The sequence below is a fragment of the Oratosquilla oratoria genome, chromosome 32, assembly GCF_046742065.1.
Source record: "Oratosquilla oratoria isolate Oo_2021 chromosome 32, ASM4674206v1, whole genome shotgun sequence".
NCBI classification, from domain to species: domain Eukaryota; kingdom Metazoa; phylum Arthropoda; class Malacostraca; order Stomatopoda; family Squillidae; genus Oratosquilla; species Oratosquilla oratoria.
The window spans coordinates 22,640,796-22,662,785 of record NC_134808.1 but is presented as its reverse complement, the minus strand read 5'-3'; the positions used below and the strand labels follow the sequence as shown (position 1 = coordinate 22,662,785).

Here is a 21,990-nt window from a genome sequence, read left to right as displayed (position 1 = left end):
GCTTAGTATCATAAGCAAATGTGGATTCAGTCTTCTTTTGCCTCTACCTCTATTGAGGCATGGTCCTCACACGAATGAACTGCACATAAGAACCCATAATGGAAATGTATCGTTTGGTACAACTGGTAAATATTGGGTGATGTAGGTACCTCCCTATTCCAGGGTTTTCTTAGGTACTGGCTTCAGTGTGTATGGTACTGGATACTACTGGTGTCCCACTGGTACTCAGTACCAGTTCAGACTTCATTCTTGTGGTCTCGGTGATGTTTAGGGGGAAAGATGAAACAAAAGTGTATCAATTTGAACCGTATTTATTCTACAAACTAGTACATTCTATAATAATTGAATATATGTTATATATGCAAAACACATAATGCTAGGTGCGCATATTAAATAATAAAATCAATAAATTAAACTTTCAATTTTTTTCTCTTCAGAAACTAAACCATCCTTTTCACTTCTTTTTTCTTCCATAGAAAGCCGGCGGGAAACGTGGAAAAATTGCTGGGGAGGCGATCTGCGGGAAACTACTCCACGCCGGAGCGCCCCCACAGTCCCTGCCCTTCGTGGGAGCCCGACGGTAAGACTCCCCACCGCCGCCACTTCCCCCTGAGGAAAGTGTTTGGGTGTTTTTTAGAGAGGTCCGAGGGCGAGGTGGGGATATACCTTTCCCGCCGAAGTCACCGGTTCGCTGGGGGGGTTTGTATAGGTTGTGAAAACGGGGGGGCTCCAAAGTCGAAATGTATTGACCAAGGCACTTTGCTTTCTGGACGATATTAAGAGCCGTCCCCCTCTGGGTTAGTGCTGTGGACAACGGTATCAATTTTGGATGGAAGTCTGAGGACCTTCCAGCTGTCTTCACATTCGCGCACGAAAACACTCACACCCAAAACACACACGTATGAAAAATGACATAAAACGAGCACACTCATACACACGCGCGCTCAAACACACACGCACGCTGCTGGCTACTACATTGGCAACACAGCACTGGGAACTACTGTAATAGGCGGTGAAGGGAGGAAGCCAGTGAGCAGGGACCTACTTGAGGGAGGTAGACAGACCCGTGGAAGGGGTTTACGAACGAGTTTCAGACCCATTTGATTACCGTTCGTTATGTGTTCGTGTTAGAAAAAAAAGAGAGAAAGCATATTCGCTCGTATTCAGACCGACGAGCTCGACAACTAGAATATCATTTATTAATTTACAATAATAGGAAGAATGATCTGTAACATATATGTTAATAATCACTATAATCATGTGGCAAGGGTTATAACATGTGTTTGTATGTGTTTGTGTGCGCGAGACGACGTGTCCCGCAGTGATATTTCCTCCCTTGCGTCTCGGGATGCGCTTGCTTCCTCCCTGCATAGCTAACATAGTATCATCACATCACACTTTCACACCTTTACACAGCCGGAAGCCCTTAGACTGCTTGTTCATAATTTTGGATTCGGTTTGCTGCTGTGCGCCTGTAAATGGCATCCCCCAACGAACCAGGGCTCATAAAACGTCATATATATATATATATAGATATATATATATATATGTATATATATATAAATCTCGACCAAGCCGCCGCGTCCACGTGGTTTTAGACGCACCCGTTTTTGCTGTCTCTGACTGGCTGTAAGTCCACAAGCTACGTGGAGACGGCGGGTAGGTCGTTCACCTCAGCACACAGATCATGTAGGAATGAACATCGATAGCGTCATGAATGGGTACAACAAGCCTGTATTTGAACTGCGAGAGAACATGTAACATCAAATCAAACACGAAATAGTTCCAATCTGAACAACTATGGAAATACTTCAACCGTCGTTTACGTCCAGCGGGAGAGCTGGACTTTGGCTAAGGGTCGCAACAGCTATCATGTATCTACTAAGTTACGGACTAGACTCGGAAAAAAACCTTGGTTAGGTGACTGACTACTCGCCCTTGGCTAGGGCGGTAGGATTGGGCAGGGCTGGATTTGGTTTCATGACAGGGATCATTAGTAAGGATAAGGTGGGGGGGGGGGAGTGGGGAAAGGAGGTCGGGAGTAGGTTCGGTTGGTTAGGATGAATGATCCCAAACTCAAAGACAAGGACACAATCAACCTTATAAACAAATGCTATCAAAGGAACAAGATGACAGGAGGGGGAATGAGGCAGTACTTTGGTTTAACACATCATGTTCCTTTTTTTTTCGTCTTTAAGAAAATATAGAGCGCTGGATCACGCTCTATCTAGCACGTAAAGGAATCCACTTCACCTGTTTGTCCGACTTTAGCGTCTTCATTATCTCTTTTCTTCCTTTCACCTATAGGTATTGTAGAAATAGTAGTAGTAGAACAAGTAGAAACAGTTACCAGAAACAGTAGGTCTATAGTGCTAGCAGTAGTAGTAGCAGAAACAGTAGTAGTAGTAGTAACAGTATTAGAAGTAGTGGAGGAAGAGGAGTAGGGGAAAGAGAAAGAGGACTCTTTGTCGATGTAGTACCTTGTATTTCAAGGTGAGCTCCTCAGTTATGCTCTCGTACGATTCGGTAGGACCTACTTGTTAAAGCGGTGGCATAGTTTTTTCACTGGATGAAAAGACTACCCCGGCCTAATTACAATATCTGAAGTCAGTATCAGGAAGAGGAGAAGCATTAGCAATAGTAAGAAAGAAAGAAGTAGTAGTAGTGGAGGTAGTAGCAGTAGTAGTAATTGTAGTAGTCGTAGTAGTAGAAACACTAGTGCTAGTACTACTACGTCTACTATTACTACTACTATTACTACTGCTACTACTACTACTGCTACTACTACTATAACTGCTGCTGCTGTTACTACTGCTACTACTACTACTACCACCGCTAGTAGCAGTAGTATTGTAGAAGAGGTAGTAGTAGTGTCAGCAGAAGTAGTGGAGGTGGAAGTAGTTGTAGTAGTAGTAGTAGTGGTAGTAGTCGTAGTAGTATCTCCTGTAAAAGCTACCAAGTCACACAACTCACTGATAAGAACGCCTACACGGAAGTATGCCATATACGGTGAACATGGTTGTACATTTAGCACCAAAGTTGGGGGTTGAAAAGCTTGCCAGTTGCACGTCCACCCAGCAGAGACTTGAACCTTTCCCGCCCCGGCGGGAGGTCACACTTGGGGCCGCCCCCCCTGGGTGATCCGACGGCACCCCTGCCCCCCTTATGTGTGTCTATGTCGCCAGGTACGTGACGAGGTGGCGCAGGCGGCCGATTTGTATCCCTGTCCTTGGTAGCCGTGTGTTGTGTGTGAGGGGCGGCCTGCGACTTCAGCCACGTGACTGCGGCAGAGGAGGAGGTAATTATTTGAAAGGGGGGCGTGGGCCAGGGCGCCCATGGAGGGGGGCGGCGATGGTAGTGGACAAGGCGGCGGGCGTTGGGGGCTGAGAGGGCGGGCGAAGGAGCGAGGTCGCAGCCAGGAAGGCGTGGCAACTCTAGAGACGAACAACACAGAACTGCATACACGACACGGAGTCGCTGTCAGCCACCAGATGTGTTGGTTGCGGCAGTTTCGCGCCCGGCAGTACGGCGGAGGAGAGAGAGCACCTCACCCTTGGGGCTTGCTTGGACTTGGAGGAGAGACCGTTCATCCTACTTGAGAGAGAGATTTGCAGGAGAAACGGCTCGCCTTTGAGACATGGGGGGTTGGACGACACCGCCTCATCCTTGAGTGACTGACAAGGAGGACCAGATGCCGCCTGACCGCCATCTTGAGGCTGACACCGAAGCCTGAAGGGACCAGGACCAAGTTACAACACCTAATCTACACGTCTTGTGACTCCTTCTTCTTCGTCTTCTTCTTCTTCTTCTTCTTCTTCCTATACTCTTGCTGTCTAGACACTTCCCCACCTGCTCCTCCCTTTGTCCTGTACACAAGAAAACCTATGCTAAATGTGATTTGATATTCATCTAACCAAAGTCGAGGATGTGAAAGCTGAGGAAGTGAGGCAAAACTACGAGATAGATGAAGACTCTACCCAACTCCCCGGCAGATTCCCTCGTCTCCACAATCAGCGTCAATAACAAGATGAAACGATTTCGAGTTGTGTTCGTGCATGTGGTGGGTTGATGTCGAAAGTGTGTCTGCGAGTGTGCTGGATAGGGCAGAGGTAGCTGGCGTGATGGGTACTGTGAACCTGGATCAAAGTCACAGCTGTCGTCTAATGTTAATATGTGTGTGCGCGTGCGCATGTACGTGTGTTTTGTGTGAGTGTGTGTGTGTATGTATGTGTGTGTGTGCATGTGTGCGCGCGTGTATGCGCGTATGTGCGCGCACTTGAGCGCGATCGTGTATATGCGTGACGGAATGCGTACGTGCATGATCTGAATTTTCAGAAATTTTCCATTTTTCTTTTTTTTTTCCTTTTTTACATTTTTTTCTAACAGTCCAAGTGAAGGGAAGCGGACGAGGTCAAGAGTGCGGAGGTGTAGGGGTGGGGCAAGGGATGGGTGGTTTGAGGATGTGTGGAGGAGAGAGTTCCACGACGACAATTGGGGACAGGTGAGGTTGGGTCAGGTCGGTAGTTGCAAGGACTTCAATGTCGCTGCGGTGGGCATGTGCTTCGCTGCCGAAGACTGGGTCATTGGGTTGCAGGAAAAGAAGAGGTGTGTGTGGTGGTGGTGGTGGTACAGTAGTGGTGGTTGCGGTGGCGCCGACGTCATCACCACCACGACGTCGACTTCGACGACGTAGACGACGACGATGAGGAGGACTCGTGACTTTTCGAGATTCCTGGCGTGACTAGATCACACTTAGGGAGTGGTGGTGTCTACACGTCATTTTGATAAGCGGGAGTGAATTAATTATTAATATATTACCACCACGGAGCAAAAGGCCACTATGGTTTGTCAACGTTCTTACAAACTCTTACATACCAGACCAGGGTGGTTGTTGTTGTTGTTGTTGTTGTTGCTGTTATCATTGCTGTTGTTATCATCGTTATTATTATTTTATTATTATCAATATTGTTATTATTATTACTATTATTATTACATCAGTATTACGTTATTCTTTTTTGTTGTTGTTGCTGTTTGCTGTTGTTGTGAGCAAGTTCGACTCGGCTATGCTATGGGTGGATGCTGTTGCATTTTTAGCGGAATGTTGCCTGGTGTCGGCGAGGGCGGATTGGGCGCCGGGCTTGTCGTCCAATATCTCAGCCTCGCAGCTTTCCCTCGACGCAGGTAGGCTGGTAGGCTGGCAGGCAGGCAGGTAGGCAGCTGCACTCATGGAGTGGCCTTGGTTAACCTGCAGCTGGTCGCAACGGCCCGGCCCAGCATCCATGTCCGCACCCCCGACCAGGCCTCGGCGCCGTGTGTGTGGCCCGGGCACAGACTATGGAGTGTATGGGCATTGTGTGGTTTTGACTATGGAATCCTGGGTAACTGTGAACCACCATCAACAACTAACCTACATGCATGACTTAGAACTAGAATCCTTATCTGAGAATCAGTGCAAAGAAAGGAAACAAAAGATTAATTAAACTAAAAAAGAGCAACATAATAAACTATATGACCTGGGTTGCTAGCATGTGACTAGTTGACTCTTAGAGCCGCGCGGATTCGAGACCGCGCGGGCTGGTGCTGTGCGCTGCGCTGCTGTGGCCGCCGCTTCGGGAGTCACGCCGGGCACCCAGCACCCAGCACCCCGAGGGGCTGCGGGCCGTGGCAGCAGAGAAGGAGGAGGAGGAGGAGGTGGGGGGGGGAGAAGGGTTGACTTAAGGGTGGGTGGGTGGAGATGGAAGGTCGACGATGGGTGCCGGGGAATGGTCAAAGGAAGGGAAGGGAGGCCGAGGGAAGGGAAATGATCAGAAATGGGCGGGTGGGTGTGCGGGGGATCTGGGTTTATGGGTCGGGTATCGGGAATCGGGTTGGGAACGGCGGCGCGCCCTGGGGCTTGATGGCCACGGTTTCACGAAGACATCCTCACGCCGGGAGGAGTCGTCAACAGAAAACAAGAGACAAAAAACAAACTCAAATATATACAGTCGGTCCTCAGTCAAAAGATTTCTCTTCATTATTCTTGGAAGGCATGGAAAGGCACAAATGCTTTATCTCGTAGATATTCACAATAAATCAAGGCTAGAACATTGGACAAAATTTGAGAGATGCACCTTTAGTATTTGTATCATGATAAATCTGATCGTAATAACATATGCCCATAGATCAATTCTCCATCTGGCCTTCTCGACGTCCGGGGCAAGCCGGCCTTCGCCTTGTCAGTCACTGGTATGTAATATGTATTATATACACAACCACAAACAACAGAGCATCATGCTTCTGCTCATTGCCTAGCCAGTCTCTCCTACCCCAGCAGCTTTAACAGCTGCTGCTGCTGCTTCTGTCTCGCCACTACCATGATAACGCAGCTACAAATAAAAATCTCAGCTGCTAAAAACAAAAGGACGACACAACAATGCTGACGGTACAGCTACTACTCGAGTTGTTCTAAGAACGATGGCGATTTGAAATATTCGGGGACCGACTCGTCCAGGCGTGCGATGATCTTGTATATCGCCTTCTTCCAAGACTGTTCCGTGTCCTTGCCTTCTTGCAAGGACTTGAAGAACTCACGCAAGGTGCACTCCACCACGTACCTGAAGTGTTCGGGGATCTGGAAGGAGCAAAGGACACCGTTTAGAAAGAGGGGGACTACTAGGCTGACTCTCCAGCAACTAAGTCAGCATGAGGAGGCAGCTGCCGTAAGCCCTTGGAAACAGTGGCCGGCTCTAAGGAACCCCATCAACGTACGATCTGGGCTTGAGGCCGCTGGGTCTGGTCGGATCCGACCATACTGGATCGTGCATGTCGGTCGGACAAAGTGATCTCCGTACATACACAGTCCAATCCGGCCTTAAGACCAGATCGTACCGTGGATGGGGTCCTTAAAAGAATGATCAAGCTGAAGGCGGCGGGTAAACAAAGTCCAAACTCACTGATCAAAAAGCCACTGTCTCGAAGCGCCAGACCACCTCACCAAAAAAGGAAAAATCGCCATGACCTTTGACCTACGCATTTGCTTTTATGTAGCATGACTTGACTGAAGCTTTGCCAATGCAAAACAACATTGTTTTATTGCAAACGAAAAGTTATACAACTGACTTCGTTTACCTCGAGGTGATTATTCCTGTTGTAATGGAGGTTGAGGACCCTGATGAGCTCGGAATCCATCGAAACGGTGATGTCTTCACTATTCTTGATGCCTTCACTCAAGGCTTGCCGCGCGTATTTCTCCATTTGGATGTAGTAGAACTCCCTGCAAGGCAAATGCGACACGTTAATATACATACGCCGAATACCAGCAACAACTATTTTCGCATGGGGAAAATTATTTGCTATGGGTAAATGTGTCCGCAAAAATTCTCCAGTGAAGCGGGATGGATTCATTCAGTCTATTCCTATATATTTCTGTATGTAAAAAATCGTGTGCATGGAGGCTGTTAATCATATCAATATTTCTTCAGGGCTGCAATGGCATATGTTCTCGATAGGAGACCTTTTACTCTATAAAAAAAATTCTTAGATCAACTTCATGCCATATAGTTTCTCTAGATGCATATATAGCGCGAGCGCACGCACACACACACACACACACACACACACACACACACACACACACACACACACACACACACACACACACACACACACACACACACACACACACACACACACTAGACAGTTGGAACAAGTTAGATGAGAAAGTGGTGTGTGCAAAAACAATACATGAATTTAAAAATAGTTTAGATAAAATGAGACATGAAGACGGGAACCCACGAGCATAGCTCCCCTTCCCGTAAAATACAACTAGGTAAATACAACTAGGTAAATACACACTTGTGTTCTTAGCAGCACTTGTGAAGACTCGGCATTATGCTATACCGATGTCCTATTGTACGGAGGGAAATAATATTATGTCCCACGATGAAAGGGAGGCGAGGAGTTGGGGGATAAGAAGATGCTAATTCTGTGATCGACACAGAAGGTGGAATAGCAAGAAGGCAAGGAGGAGACGGCTGAGCGTCTTAGTGTGCCTATGACACGCGCTGATGTCACTTCCACACAAACTGCCGGGCAGACTCGAGTGATTATACATTGAAATTACTTCTGCAGGACTTGCAAATCCACACTACATATTTGATCTTTCCCTCTTTCGTTCTCTTTCTCACTCTCTCTGTCCTACACACACGCGCGCGCACACACACACACACACACTAGTATACAATGTCTCGCTCAGGAAGTGACGTTGCCTAAGTCGAATAAAATCACCTGAGGTCAGCCAGAATGAAATGAGTAGAGCGGGTCTCAAAGGTTAGTTTAGGATATTATTGATATCTTTATGGAAAGGAGCATGAGCACAAATGTTGAAAGCGTTCAAAGACTTCCCGCCCGAATGGAATCGCCAGGTTGCCAAAGCGTTCACTCTTTGGTTGAGTTGTGCGACTTTAGTATTTTACCATAGTTGTCGCTGGGCGATTTTATTCAGCTGATGAATAACCCCCGCCCCCAATCCACAGCGTAAGGGAAAAGGTACAACCACCACTATTTCCACCGCCAGCGAACACAACTGCTCCGAAAGCCACACCAACCTTCATCACTGTTGTCAACACCACCACAAACATTTTCGTTGTGGCTGCTACTGTCATTACCGCCACCGCCGCCGTCACTGCCACCACTACTATCACCACCACCACCACTTCCACCTCCAACCCCATCTCCACCGTCACCACAACATGCCAGGCTTCGTAAACAAAGGGTATGGAGGTGCCAAAGTGAAAGTCCCTAGGGCATTTTCCCTCAGGGACAGATGGCTGCCCCTGACTAACAACCGGGAGTGGAGGGGAGGGGAGGGGAAAGGGTCGCATGAGGGTAGTAAAGGGGAGCAAGGGGTGGGTGGCAGTATTCGAAAGGAAAGACCTTAGTCGGATGGGGGTGGGGGTGGGGGGAGGGAGGTTGACTAGTGAGAGAGAAGCGAAAATGGGAATTATTTAATTCAGAGGAACTGGATTAACAGCAGTGCTGGTGTCAACAATAACAGAAACAGTAGTAATCTTTGCAGTAATAGTAATTACAGTAGTAGCAACAGTAGCGATAGTAGCAGTCGTAATGTGAGTAGTATTACACTCCGTGATCGTCGTTACGGTAACGGTAACGACAAAAGATTTCGTGTTACTGGTAACGGTAGCTACGGAAGCACTATTGGTACAAGAAGACCAGTAGGAACTGGTTCTCCTTCGTGCTAACGATCACACCATGTTCGCTCTTACGCCAATCGTAAATAAATGCAAAACGTACACGCATACAAACACACGCAATCACACGCCCCGCGACCCTCCCAGCTTCCGCCGCTACTCCCCCCCTCCTCCTCCTCCCCCTCCTCTTCCTCCCCCTCCTGGGTGCAACAAGACCTCCCACGGCGCCCCATAAATCTGCATTCTTCGGCAAAGGGCATCTCCAGACCCCACGTGCGCTCTTCGTCTCTAGAAACTGCCTTGCAGAGGTCGCGTCTCGGAAGGCAGTGAATTAAGATAATTGCCAAGTATTTACGATGAGTGCGTGGTGGCTCATGTCTTCCTCAGGTGGGGAGGAGGAGGAGGAGGAGGAGGAGGAGGAGGAGAAAGAGAAGGTATTCTATATATACACATACTTATTCATTTTCTAGTATTGTGTGTATGGTACCAACCGATTCTATTCTTCAGGACAATATCACGCTGAAGAGGTGGAGTCACACAAGTGGCGAAGGAGAGATCAAAGGAGGAGAAAGAGGACAAGATGGTAAAGATGGTAATTAAGTAAGGGACACAAGTGGTGGCGGCATAGGTAATGTCAATGGTAGTAATGAATGACAATAGTTGTGGGTATAGGTGAAGTTCGTGCTTGCCCTTAGAGAAGTGGAAGAGGAGGAAGTGGATAAGTAGAAGGAAGAGGAGGAAGAGGACAATGTGGTAAAGACGGGGATTAAGTAAGGGACACTAGTGGTGGTGGCATAGGTAATGTCAATGGTGGCAATGAATGACAATAGTTGTGGGTACAGGTGAAGTTAATGCTTGCCCTCAAGAGAGGTGGAGGTGGAAAAGGAGAAGAAAGAGGAGGAGAAAGAGGAAAAAGTGATAAAGACTGTAATTAAGTAAGGGGCACTAGTGGTGGTGGCATAAGTAATGTCAGTGGTAGTAATGGATGACAAAAGTGCTAGCTCTCAGAGGTGTGGAGAAGGTGGAAAAGGAGGAGGAGGAGAAGAAGGAGGAGGAGAACTCTTCGGCATGGGCACAACCACGAGGAGATGCAATGCGATGTTCTAGGTGTTGAATGGCGCTGAGAAGGTGGCGACGAAGGCGTAGGTGAAGAAGAAAGAGAAGAGGAGAAAAAGGAGGAAGAAGAGAAAAAAAACACAAAGAAAGCGATCGTTATCAAGTTCCAGAAAAGGGTCGAGAAAGGAGAAACAAAAGAAAACGAATGAAAAAAACTCACAAAGACACGACGGGCAGCAAGCAAATAAGTGACAAAGACACGCTCAAAAATCACACAAAGGGAGGAATACAAAGAAACAGGAATCAGGTGAAAAATGGCGAAGGAAAGTGGGTGTAGGAGGGGGGAGGGGAAGTGTTAGTCTCCTATCCAATATCAATGGGTCACATCTAATTACAATTTTGACACACTATGTCCATCTAAACATCCCTATTCCCAACCGCACAGTCACGAACAAAAGTGTTGCTATAGTTCTCGCAACATCAATATGATTTTCTTTTGTCGAGTGCGTGAAATATTTTCCTATGTAGTATTTAGCTTATAGTTTAGTAATTTTCTTGAATAGAAAAGATGAAAAGTTGTCGTGGAAAGAATTTGATTCCTGTATCATGAGGAAATATGGGTGGGTCAAAACTCGTGAATATACGATAATTGAAGTCACACAGCATACTGTGGGACAGTATGACAACAGGAAATACTAATCACGAATACCACAAAGTGTAAGGGGGGAAAAAAGCCTTTGTTATATATATGTACGGATAAATCACTCATGGGTCGGCACTAGGTAGCTTCTGGTTCTATCTGGTTTTAAGGGGCATTTACACGGTCTAACGGTTTGTCAAACAGTGTTTGTCAAACAAGTGTTTGAAGTGATGTTTGACCGTGTGAATGGGGTGTTTATTTGCCAAACATGTTTGACAACCACGTTTGACAAATACCCCACTCACACGGTCAAACCACTTCAAAGACTTGTTTGACAAACCGTTTGACCGTGTAAATTGACCTTTACGTGTAGCCATGTCGACTTGGAACAAGAAGATAAAATTGTGATTCTAGTTAACGGTGTGGAAGAAATCCAAGACATTAGCTCCCACACAACTCCTGGCAAGGAAATCTCTTGCTAAAACAAAATGGCGGCTCGAGTCGCGGTACCAGATCCCGGATTTGCGCGCTGAAGAAAATTGCCAATCTCCTTTTACCCTTATCGCCCTCAGAGGAGGAACGAACAAGACTATGACGAAGAAAAAAATAAAATAAAAAGACCTAAGCTCCTCGAGGACACCGAAATCTTTTGGCCCAGGAAGCTTTGCTGGTTCCAAAATGGCGCCCGCGACTTGGGGTCTGTTTTGGTATGCCGGTCCTGATATAAGAATGAATATAAAAAACGCTTATCTGTCTTGGAGGAGCGGGAGTGTTTTACTATGTGGCAGGAGCCCCGCGGAAAAAGGAATATAAACAGTGGGACGAACACGCAGCGATAAGGAAATGACTTCTTTCAAGGAGGGAGAGAGGGAGTGAAAGAGACAGAGAGAGAGACCGAGGGGGAGGGAGAGAGAGAAAGAGAGAGAGAGTGTCAGGAGGTGGAAGGGGAGGAAATGCTGTACCGACAGGATCGCAATGCGAACAGAGGTCAGTGTACTACTGACCTATCAGGAAGAGAGAGAGAGAGAGAGTCAGGAGGTGGAGGGGGAGGAAATACTGTACCGACAGCATCGCAATGCGAACAGAGGTCAGTGTACTACTGACCTATCAGGAAGAGAGGGGGGTCAATCAAGGAAGACCATATACATAGAATAAATGCATAACAGTCCACTACACTGCTACACAAGTGTCAAAACCCTTGACTGCTTGGGCCCGCCGTCGCCACCGCCCATTCACCTCGCCCCTGCCCTCTCACGAAGTGACAACGGGAAACATGAGTGGAAAAAACAACGAGACTCCGAGGCAGACACCTGCGTTTCAATCCAAAACAACAACAACAACAACACCTCTGCCTGCCTGAGAACCGTCTAACAGTCCCTTCCTCCTCTCTCCTCTACTTCTCCCTTCTTTCCCTTCCTTCTGGCATACCACCCGAGTCACCACAGTCAGTCGTCCCATCATCATCTTCATAATACTTCCTTTTGCCGTCACCACCACCACTATCACAACCACCACAACCACAACACCACCACAACCACCACCTCCCGTGCCAATATCCTCAGAATCACATAGATTTCACCGACAAAAAATACAACAACAGCAACAACAACACAACAGCGTGAGCAAGATCAGCAAGACCGAACGAAGCGCATACTTATATAAAGCCCTGTTTCCCAGTGAACGAAAACAAGACTCCCCTCGGTGTTCGCGTCCCCAGCACCACACCACACCACAAGGTCTTCAAAAAGATGTGATAATTAGACTCGCGACCCGGCAGATAAGGAGTGCAAGTCCGCAAGGGGGGTGAGCTTCTAACGGCTCCTGAGGGGGTGATTTGGTTCATATAAATTTAATGCCAACTTGAATGTGAAATGTAGAAAGCCGCTGCTAATGAGGAGTAAGAAACCAGGCCCGTCAGATAAGGAAGGCGCAGCTGAAGAATGGGCCTCAGGGAGGGAGAGTGGGGAAGAAGGGAGAGGGAGGGAGGGGGGCGAGTGACCTACAAGTGAGGGGAGGGGAACGGTAGGAGGGATCCCAAGACACGGGGGGGATGGGTGTTCGGGAGTGCAGGATAATGTGGAGGATGGAAATAGGAGTCGAATGGAGGAAAGTGGGGGTAGCAGGGAGGAAGGGAGTGGGGAAAGGGGGGAATATTTCAGCTAAAGAGATAGATAGATAGATAGAGGGAGAGAGATTGGGGAGATGAAAGATTGCGAATGAGACACAGATGATAGAGGAAAGACCTCGTGCAGCAGAGTGGATGAGGAACCGGAGAGGGACGGGGGAAACGTCAAGGCAAAAGAGGAAAAGGGACAAACGGAACATGGAAATTAAAAGAAGAAAAACAATTCACGAAGAGTATAAAAGAGAGCCGGGAACGAGAAGAGGAGACAGATGAAACACAAGCGAAAGGAAATTATAAATACAGGATGAAAGGACATCGACGGCGCCAGTGAAGGGCACTGGCCACCGCGGCAATCGCATATCAATGATAGATAGATATATAGAAAAATAGATAGACCGATAGATATATAGAAAGATAGATGAAGAGATACACAGAGAGGTTGATAGATATGTATACATTAATATAGATAGGTAAATAGATCCACCCATCCATCTACACACATACAAACACTTACACACACACACACACACACACACACACACACACACACACACACACACACACACACACACACACACACACACACACACACACACATATCTCGGCTGCAATTCAAACCACACAAGCCCTACAAACGAACGCATACTGTATGGACGACCTCAGCAAATTACCGAAAACAGTTGGAAAGAACAACAAAACAAGAAGAAATTAAACCATTTAAGTTGAACTTTTGATGACTTGATCGTGATTACCCAAGAGATCTAGAGACACAAATACATACATACACGCACACACACACACACACACACACACACACACACACACACACACACACACACACACACACACACACACACACACACACACACACACACACACATATATATATATATATATATATATATATATATATATATATATATATATATATATATATATATATATATATATATATATGTATATAAGAAAGTGAGGGGAAACTACTGCGGGACAAGGAGAGAGAGAGAGAGAGAGACGGTGCTAGTTGACCAGCCGAAGAACTAGGATGATGTGAGAAGCCGAGGCTGTAGAAGGACATGCAGGAGGTGTCTCCTCGCTCGCTGGGGGGGGGGGGGAGACAGGGTCTTCCGGCTCCATCTGCTGCTGTTGCTGCTGCTGCTGCTGCTTCCATACCAGAAGCCCTACATAATGAGCCCCGGGAACGTTGGCCGGCGATACAGCAGAGGAACTTTAACTCCTCTCTCTCCAGTTCATTAGCGGAGGAAAAGAGGGGAAAGAAGAGGAGGAAGAGAGGATGATACAAGACAGGAGGAGGACGAGGACGGAAAGGAGGATACAAGGGTGTGGGAGGAGGACGAAGAGGAGGATAATAGGCAAGAGGAGGAGAAAAATAAACAGAAAAGTTTAGGAAAGAAAGAGCAGGGAAAGGGAAGGAAAAGGAAATGAAGGGAAATGAGGGGAAAGAAAAAATAAGAGTCAAAAAAACGCTGGAAGTCAGGGATGGGTTTGGTTCACGGAGTGAGGGGACTGGTAAAGGGGCAACACTGGGTCCAGTGGTTTGAGGGGTGGGGGTGGGGGGGACAAAGATGATGGGGGAGGCGGGGTGGGGGCGGAGGGGTAGAAAGAGGAAACTAGATAAAAACAGGCAATCTGGTGATGAAAATCAGGAAGGAGCAAACGAAGAGAGGAGGACGAGGAAGAGAAGGAAGAAGAGGAAAAGAAGGAGGAGGAGCAGAAAGAAGAGAAGGATGAAGTGGAGGAGGAAGAGAAATAGGAGAGGGAGCAGGAGGAAGAGTAGGAGGAAATGGAGGAGGAGCAGAAGCAGGAGGAAGAGAAGTAGAAGGAGCAGGAGGAAGAATGATCAGCAATAGGAGATGGAAGAGGAGGGGAAGAAGAAGGAGAAAGCGAATGTAGAGTACTAAAAAGACAGGGATGAGACATAAGCGAGTAAAAGAGGGCAAGCAAGCCAAACTGGAGGGGAGGAGCAGGAAGAAGAGGACGAGGAGAGTGAAGGAAGAGAATGCACTGCAAAAGTGAGGAGAGCGGATGTGAGAGGCGCATCAGGAGGGACTGAAGCAGAGGAGGAGGAGTGGAGGTGGATTAGAAGTAGTGCTGCTGCTGCTGCTGCTGCATGGGATGCAGTGCACAAGTTTTAGGGAGGAAACGAATGCAGAGGTAATGTTGGGAGCTAGAGGCGGATGCAGAGGCGGAGGAGGAGACGGGGAGGCGGAGGGAGGGAGGTGGTGGTGGTGGTGCCAGCGGAGGGGGAAGGAGGAGGAAGAGGAGGACGCCTGCTGATTGATTGCAACTGCACATAGACCACCACCACCACCACCACCACTCTGCATTCACGGACGAAGGGGAATGCATTCGCCAACGCTCCATCATCGGCGGCGCATTCCACCGCACTTGTTTCACGTTCCGCGGATTGATGCCACGTAGGGAAACAACCGACCCCATGCTAGAGCTTGTGCAGTCGCCGCAGACCTACGGGGATGCTGAAGAACTCGCCCCGAACTCCCCCCGAGCTCGTCCAGAACTCGTCGCCGTGAGCTCCCGTCGTCGAGTCACCCTCGGCTCGCCAGAGGCCTTCATTTGAAAAGGGTCAGTCTGGCCATCTTGAAAGCACGCAGCCCCCATCCAGCCCCCCCCCAACCTAGGCCCCAACCCCCTTAGTACCAATCTACCTCCACCATGGCACAATACACAGAGTTCCGATCATTATCAGCGTCGATTCAGAGAGAGAGAGAGAGATTCTCAATGTTCACAATTAGAATTACTTAACGGGTTCGTTGAAGTGAAGTTTGTCTTGTTATAAGTTGTACAAGATTGGAATAATAATTCTTCTGTTCAGCTTGTATTCAGACCTCCTGCATGATCTCTGGATCCTAAAACGTCCTACTTTTGTTACGTTTCATGACGTCCCTATACCCCATTCCCCATCCTTGTACCCACCAGGACTCTTATCCTGTGAGTGACCTTCTGCCCATTGTCTTTTTACAATTTCTCGTTTATTTCCTCTTCGTTCTCCATCTCCAGCATCCTTCTCCTTCTTTGTCCTTCACAGTTCTCTCCTTCACTTCTTACTCCGCGACAACCACCACAACCACCACCACCACTACCACCACCAATCATTTTCCCCTTCCACATCTCCCCTCCTTTTCCTTTTCCTCATTCAATTTCCTCATCTACCTCCACTACAACCTTCATGGACATACGTCTATATGTTATACGATTCTAAAGCGCTTCATTTTCCTTATTACCCTCAGTTATTACCGATATCTATTCTCTCCTTCTATAGCTACAGCTGGGCCATCAACCTATCTTTCTCATCATCGGCGGACAATTCCCCATCCCCCCTCACCCCCTCCTACACTCCCTTATTGCTTCAGTTCTCTCTGTGTATCTCCTAAGTTGTCCCTCTTGTTTTTCTAGTGCATCCCCAGATGTTCATCTCTGGACGACACCGTCCCCAGTATTCCATCCACTCCTGACTCTTTCAACTGATCTTCAACCAAACGACTCCTTACTTTCATCTCGAAAAGCTCAAATCGCTTACCGTCGTCCCTCGTTCTCTATCTCCGACCACGTCTTTTCCTCACGCTGTCAAGCTCTTTGGAAGCTCCTCAACCAACACTTCCGTTAGCCCCTTTGTCTCCAGTCGCCTTTCTTATCCATCACAGAACCTTCACTCCTCTCTTTGGACTGCTCTCGGTATTCTTTAATGCCGTCCCCTTCCTTCCTTCCTTCCTTCCTTCTTTCCTTTCCAAACACCACCAGGAATCCTACCTGGACTTTGAGTCCATCTTGCCACCCTCTTCATTAACCCCAGGATAGCTAGCCTACTCTGGCATCATCTGAAATTTCCAGTTCCTCTGGCTTGTCTCTGAAACAGTGTTTACGAATTCTAGGGTACTGTGCCTAATCCTCGCTATTTGTTATTGCGTGGGACCCCTGTAGAATTGCGTACACACACACACACACACGCGCGCGCGCGCGCCCGCCCAGACGCACACGCACTACCACGGACACTCGAGTCTGACCCAAGGCATGCCATAGTTATGTAAATCCATCTCCCGTTATTGTTGTATGAATATATATATATATATATATATATATATATATATATATATATATATATATATATATTATATACTGTATATATATATATATATATATATATATATATATACTGTATATATATATATATATATATATATATATACTGTATATATATCTATATATATATATATATATATATATATATATATATATATATGTAAGGGCACTACTTTTGTATACGAAATGATCATTCACTCTGTTCAGTCAACGAACTCACTTTAACTCCCGTTTTCTTCCCTGGGGAACTATAAAGGACACTTCCACAAGAACCAATCCCTCTGTTATTACGTCTTCTCCTTCACTTGAAACGCCCCCTCCCCCGCCTCCTTCTCCACCCCCTCTTTCGTATGATAAACTCCTGAAGAAGAAACTCGTTTCATCAATAAGTGTGACCGAGCAAAGGGACAATTGGTACCGTAACACACGCGCATACAAACACACACAGGCACACACACACACACACACACACACACACACACACACACACACACACACACACACACACACACACACACACACACACACACACACACACACACACACACACACATTTTATATATATATATATATATATATATATATATACATATATATATATATTAATAACATCAAATCCAACTGCAAGAAAATGATCAGAGAATGATTAGGTTTAGCTTCACCCGCCATGGCCACGTATAAGACGAGAACGACCAAGAGGACGACTAATCGCAGGAATGAAAAGAGTGAGATAGAGACAAACAAGAAAGCCAAGAAGGAGGGCAGTGACAAGACCAAACATGTCCAAGACATCATATAAAGGAGGAAAGTTCAGAGGAGGAGAAAGAAGAAGAAAGAGAGGAAGAAGGGCCGATGAAGAGTGGAAGGCAAAGGCAGACAGATCATGACGCTTCAGTTAAGTAGGTCGTGATGTAAACAAACAAAAGAAAGAAAAATAGGAAGGAATAAGAGAGGGACATGGTGCGGGGCTGCGGAGGGGGAAGACCAAGAAAGTGTGTGCGTGTGCGTGTGTGTGTGTGTGTGTGTGTGTGTGTGTGTGTGTGTGTGTGTGTGTGTGTGTGTGTGTGTGTGTGTGTGCGTGCGTGTGTGTATGGGAGAGACAGAGAGAGAGAGAGTGAGAGTAAGTGAAGAAGGAAAGACACGAAGAGAAGATGGAGGTACACAGAGTGAGAGATAGAAAGAAAGGAAGGAAAGAAGGAAGAAAGATGTTGAGGTGAAGGGAGGAGGATACGGCTGGAAAGCCGCCTGTAGCTTGTGACGAAAACTTGAAGGTGGAGAAAGAGGAGGAGGGAAGACAGAGAATGGAGACTTGTGTACAAGGAGAAAGGCACTTGAAGGAAATCTGTACACGCTTTGGACTATGGGCTGGAAGTCGTGCAAGACTAGAAAAGTGACTCAAAAGGAGGGAAAGGGAGGGGAGGACTAAGAATGAAGAAAAACAAGGACTTTAGGTGGTATACCCCTCTAGGTGTCGAATGCATCTATGCGCGATAAAGTTTAATTGCTGTGGTCACACTATTGAACATGAATACTGCAACAGAGATACTCAAGAGGCGAGAGAGGGATAAAGCCTTCTGGGGGCAGCCGAGGTTACCGAGACCAAAAGTCTTGAGAAACAAAAAATTCTTCAAGAACGGTGTTCGGGGCTGGACGGCGGTTGAAGACTTCAGTCAAGGAGAACCTCGATCTGGCTTCTTAGCGCCGCTGTTGCCGCCTTTGGCAGACAGAGCTCCTGAAGAAGAAAACCTAACCAGAAGGGAGACGAAGAAGCAGGAGGCGTCCTGGCAGAAACTGTATCCAGAAGAGGAAAGGTGGACCCGAACTAGGAGAACCAGGAGCTAAGAACTAGACGAAAAGAGGACGTCAAAAAGTCAAGTGCGCAGAGCGGCCGAGGGAATGCGCTGAGGGGATGTCGGAGGAATGCGCGAGCAGGATGATGGCTAAGCGCGATGCAGTGGGAAGAGGAGGAAGAGGAAGAGTAGGAGGAGGAGGAGGAGGAGGAGAAGAATAGGAGGAAGAGGGCGTGAGAACCAAGAGCGGGAGAAGATAGAGGATGTCGAAGGCAGCGTTTGAGAGGAAGAAGATGAGGAGTAGGAGGAATAAGAGGAGGAGGAGGAGGCTGAGGAAGGAGAAAAAGAAGAGGAGGAGGAGGAGGAGGATAAGGAAGAAGAAAAAATGGGAGAAGAAGAAGAGGAGGAGGAGAAGGAGGAGGCACGTGCTGGAACGTGTTGGTGCTTCTTGGGTTCTTCTTGGCTCAGCTGACTGACTGACTGACCCGCGAGCTTCTTCTCCAGTCTCAAGTGTCTCCCCTCCTCCTCCTCCTCCTCCTCCTCTTCCTCCCTTGCTTCCTGATCCTCACACCCCCACCTCCTGCTCCTCCTCTTCCTTCTCCTTCATCTAATCCCCATTCCTTCCTCGCTCATCTCCACCTCGTCTTCGTCGTCTTTCTCCTCCTCCTCCTCCTCCTCCTCCTGCTTTTCGGTTATCCTTTACACTTCCTCCATTTATCGCACATTCCTCAAATTTCTCTCTTTCTCTCCTCCCTATCTCTTACATTCTTCTATTTAATCTTCTCAAATTCTCCTCAGTTGTCCCTTAGCCTATTTTCCATTTCTCTTCACTCAAACTGATTTATCTCGAAGTCCTCTCCTCTCCTCCTCTCTCCTCTCCTCCTGCCTCGTTCTTCCCTTTTATTTAATTTAATTTCATTTCACTCTTCGTCTTTGCCTGCTCTGGTGAGGACTTGTAATCACCAAGAGTCCTTGACGACGACGACGACGACGACGAAGACGACGACGACAACGAAGAGGACGGCGCTACATTCTCAGTCAATCAGTCAAGGTTTTCATTAAAAATTTTGACCACCTGGAGGTCATGCATTCGCTACGGTTATTTTTGTTATGTCCTATTTTCTATCGTCGTCGTCATCGTCATCGTCATCATCATCATCATCATCATCATCATCATCACTACAATCACCATCCTTCTCGCAGTCATCATCATCGTCACTGCCTTCATCTATTCTCCTTTCCCAATCTCCATTCGCCCCTTTTCTTCCTCTTCCTCTATTCCACCTCTTCCTTCTCTTCTTCTCTTACTTCCCCCCTTCCCCTCTTCCTTTTCCTTCTTTTCTTCCTACCCCTCCTCCTTCCTGTTCAATTGTCTATTTCGACTCGCATTCATTTTTCTCTTCCTCTCCTCCTCCTCCCTTCTGTCCCATGATCTCGCCTCTTCCCGGCTTGCCTTTACTTCCTCCTCCTCCTCCTCCTCATCTTCCTTCTCCTCTGTCTTTCCTTATTCTTCATTATCTTTAGCCAACTCTTTATACGTTTTCATCATGTTAAACTGATATGAGGCAAGGAAAGGAGTGATGATGACGACGAAGACGAAGACGGCCACGACGAAGACAAAGAAAACGACGACACCACGAGGCGCTTGGCTGCGGCCAAATCACTACCTTTGCCCTCTGTGTTAGGCGAGCTACAGAGACTGAACTCTGTCATGCCACGACTGTACAGAGAAGAAGAAAAGGCGAGCTGTGGGAAGACGAAGTAAAGTACATAGTTCCGAGATGATACATTGAGCTAAAAAAAGCTAATGTAGAAGAGAAATAAGGAGACGAAAGAAGGACAGATATAGGTAGAGAATAATAATAATAATAATAATAATAATAAGAAGAAGAAGAAGAAAAAGAAAAAAAAGATGGAGTCGAAGGAAGAGAAAAAGAAGAAGAAAAAGAAGAAGAAGAAGGAGAGGGGAGAGAAGAAGAAAAAGAAGAAAAGGAAGAAGAAGAGGAAGAAGGAGAAGAAGAAGAAAAAGAAGGAGAGGGGAGAACGTGAAAGGAAGGAGGGATGGCGAGTGCAGATGTGAGATGAGTCATGTGGGAGGGAGGGAGGGAGGGAGGGAGAGGTGGAGGTAAAAGTGGTGGAGGGAAAATGGTGAAGGTTGACTAGTGTGGACGAAGCGGTGGAGAAGGCAGAGTGGTAGGGGCTGAGAAGAAGGAGGAGTGGAGGAGGAGAGGGAAGAGGAGAGGAGGGGGAGGAGGACAAGAAAGAAAGAGGAGGACATCTTGAATGCACGGGCTGGGCTAGCGTCGTCCCGTGCTTTCGTCGCCCGTTGCTGTGCATTTCGGTCTCAGAAGCGACTTGGGGAAGTCTTCGGGGAAATTGGGAGGTCTTACCCGAAGATCCCCTCTTCCCCTCCCCCCCTCCCCCTCTCCCCCTCCCTCTCTCCCCCTCGTCGTCCTCCTCCTTTTTTTCGATTTTTTTTTTCATAAATGCAATTGAAGAAGACCTTTTCGATCGTGTATATGGATAGATAAACACATCCATGCACATCTAGGCGCCCGTTTGCGCGCGCGCGCGCACGCACATACACACACACACACACACACACACACACACACACACACACGCACACATACACACACACACACACAATTTAGTAATTCCTTAAGAGCAAATGTTAGAAGAGGAAAAGTAAAGTGAAGTTATATCAGTAGAGAAGAAAAATGAATGATCAGGAAGAGGAAGAGGAGAAGGAGGACTGATAACGACAACCCCATAACGTGTTTGGTATTTTTAGAAGCTTTAGTAGCGTTGCATTTTGTATTGTATGGACGGAGCCTAAACGGATTAAAAAAAAGAAGAAAAAGAAACGTAGCGGCAGGACCTCGTCTCCAATGGATTGGGAATTAGGGAGAGATCAAGAAGGAAAGGGGGAAAATGGGATGATTTTTTCGATAAGGGAAAAGGGAAAAAAAGTGGGGATGAGGAGACAAGGAAATGGTCAGGACGAAGAGAGGGCTAAAAGAGAGAGAAATAAAAGCAGGAGAATGACAACAAGGAAGAAGAGGAGGAGCA

At 47.1% G+C, this 21,990-nt stretch overlaps 1 protein-coding gene across 12 annotated transcripts in view; it reads right to left on the bottom strand.

Annotated features, from left to right (window-relative positions):
• Nucleotides 1–295: 295 nt before the first annotated feature.
• Nucleotides 296–21,990, bottom strand: part of pros (homeobox protein prospero) — a 2,108,934-nt gene continuing 2,087,239 nt past the window's right edge. For 11 of the 12 annotated variants that reach the window (XM_076213864.1, XM_076213858.1, XM_076213862.1 and 8 more), the window contains 2 exons: nucleotides 7,099–7,252; nucleotides 296–6,610 (listed from right to left, as the gene is read on the bottom strand). In XM_076213864.1, the coding sequence (XP_076069979.1) occupies nucleotides 6,431–6,610; nucleotides 7,099–7,252 (334 nt within the window). In that variant the 3' untranslated portion in view covers nucleotides 296–6,430. The remainder of the gene's footprint in view (nucleotides 6,611–7,098; nucleotides 7,253–21,990) is intronic. The other variant, XM_076213859.1, reaches the window with a different exon arrangement.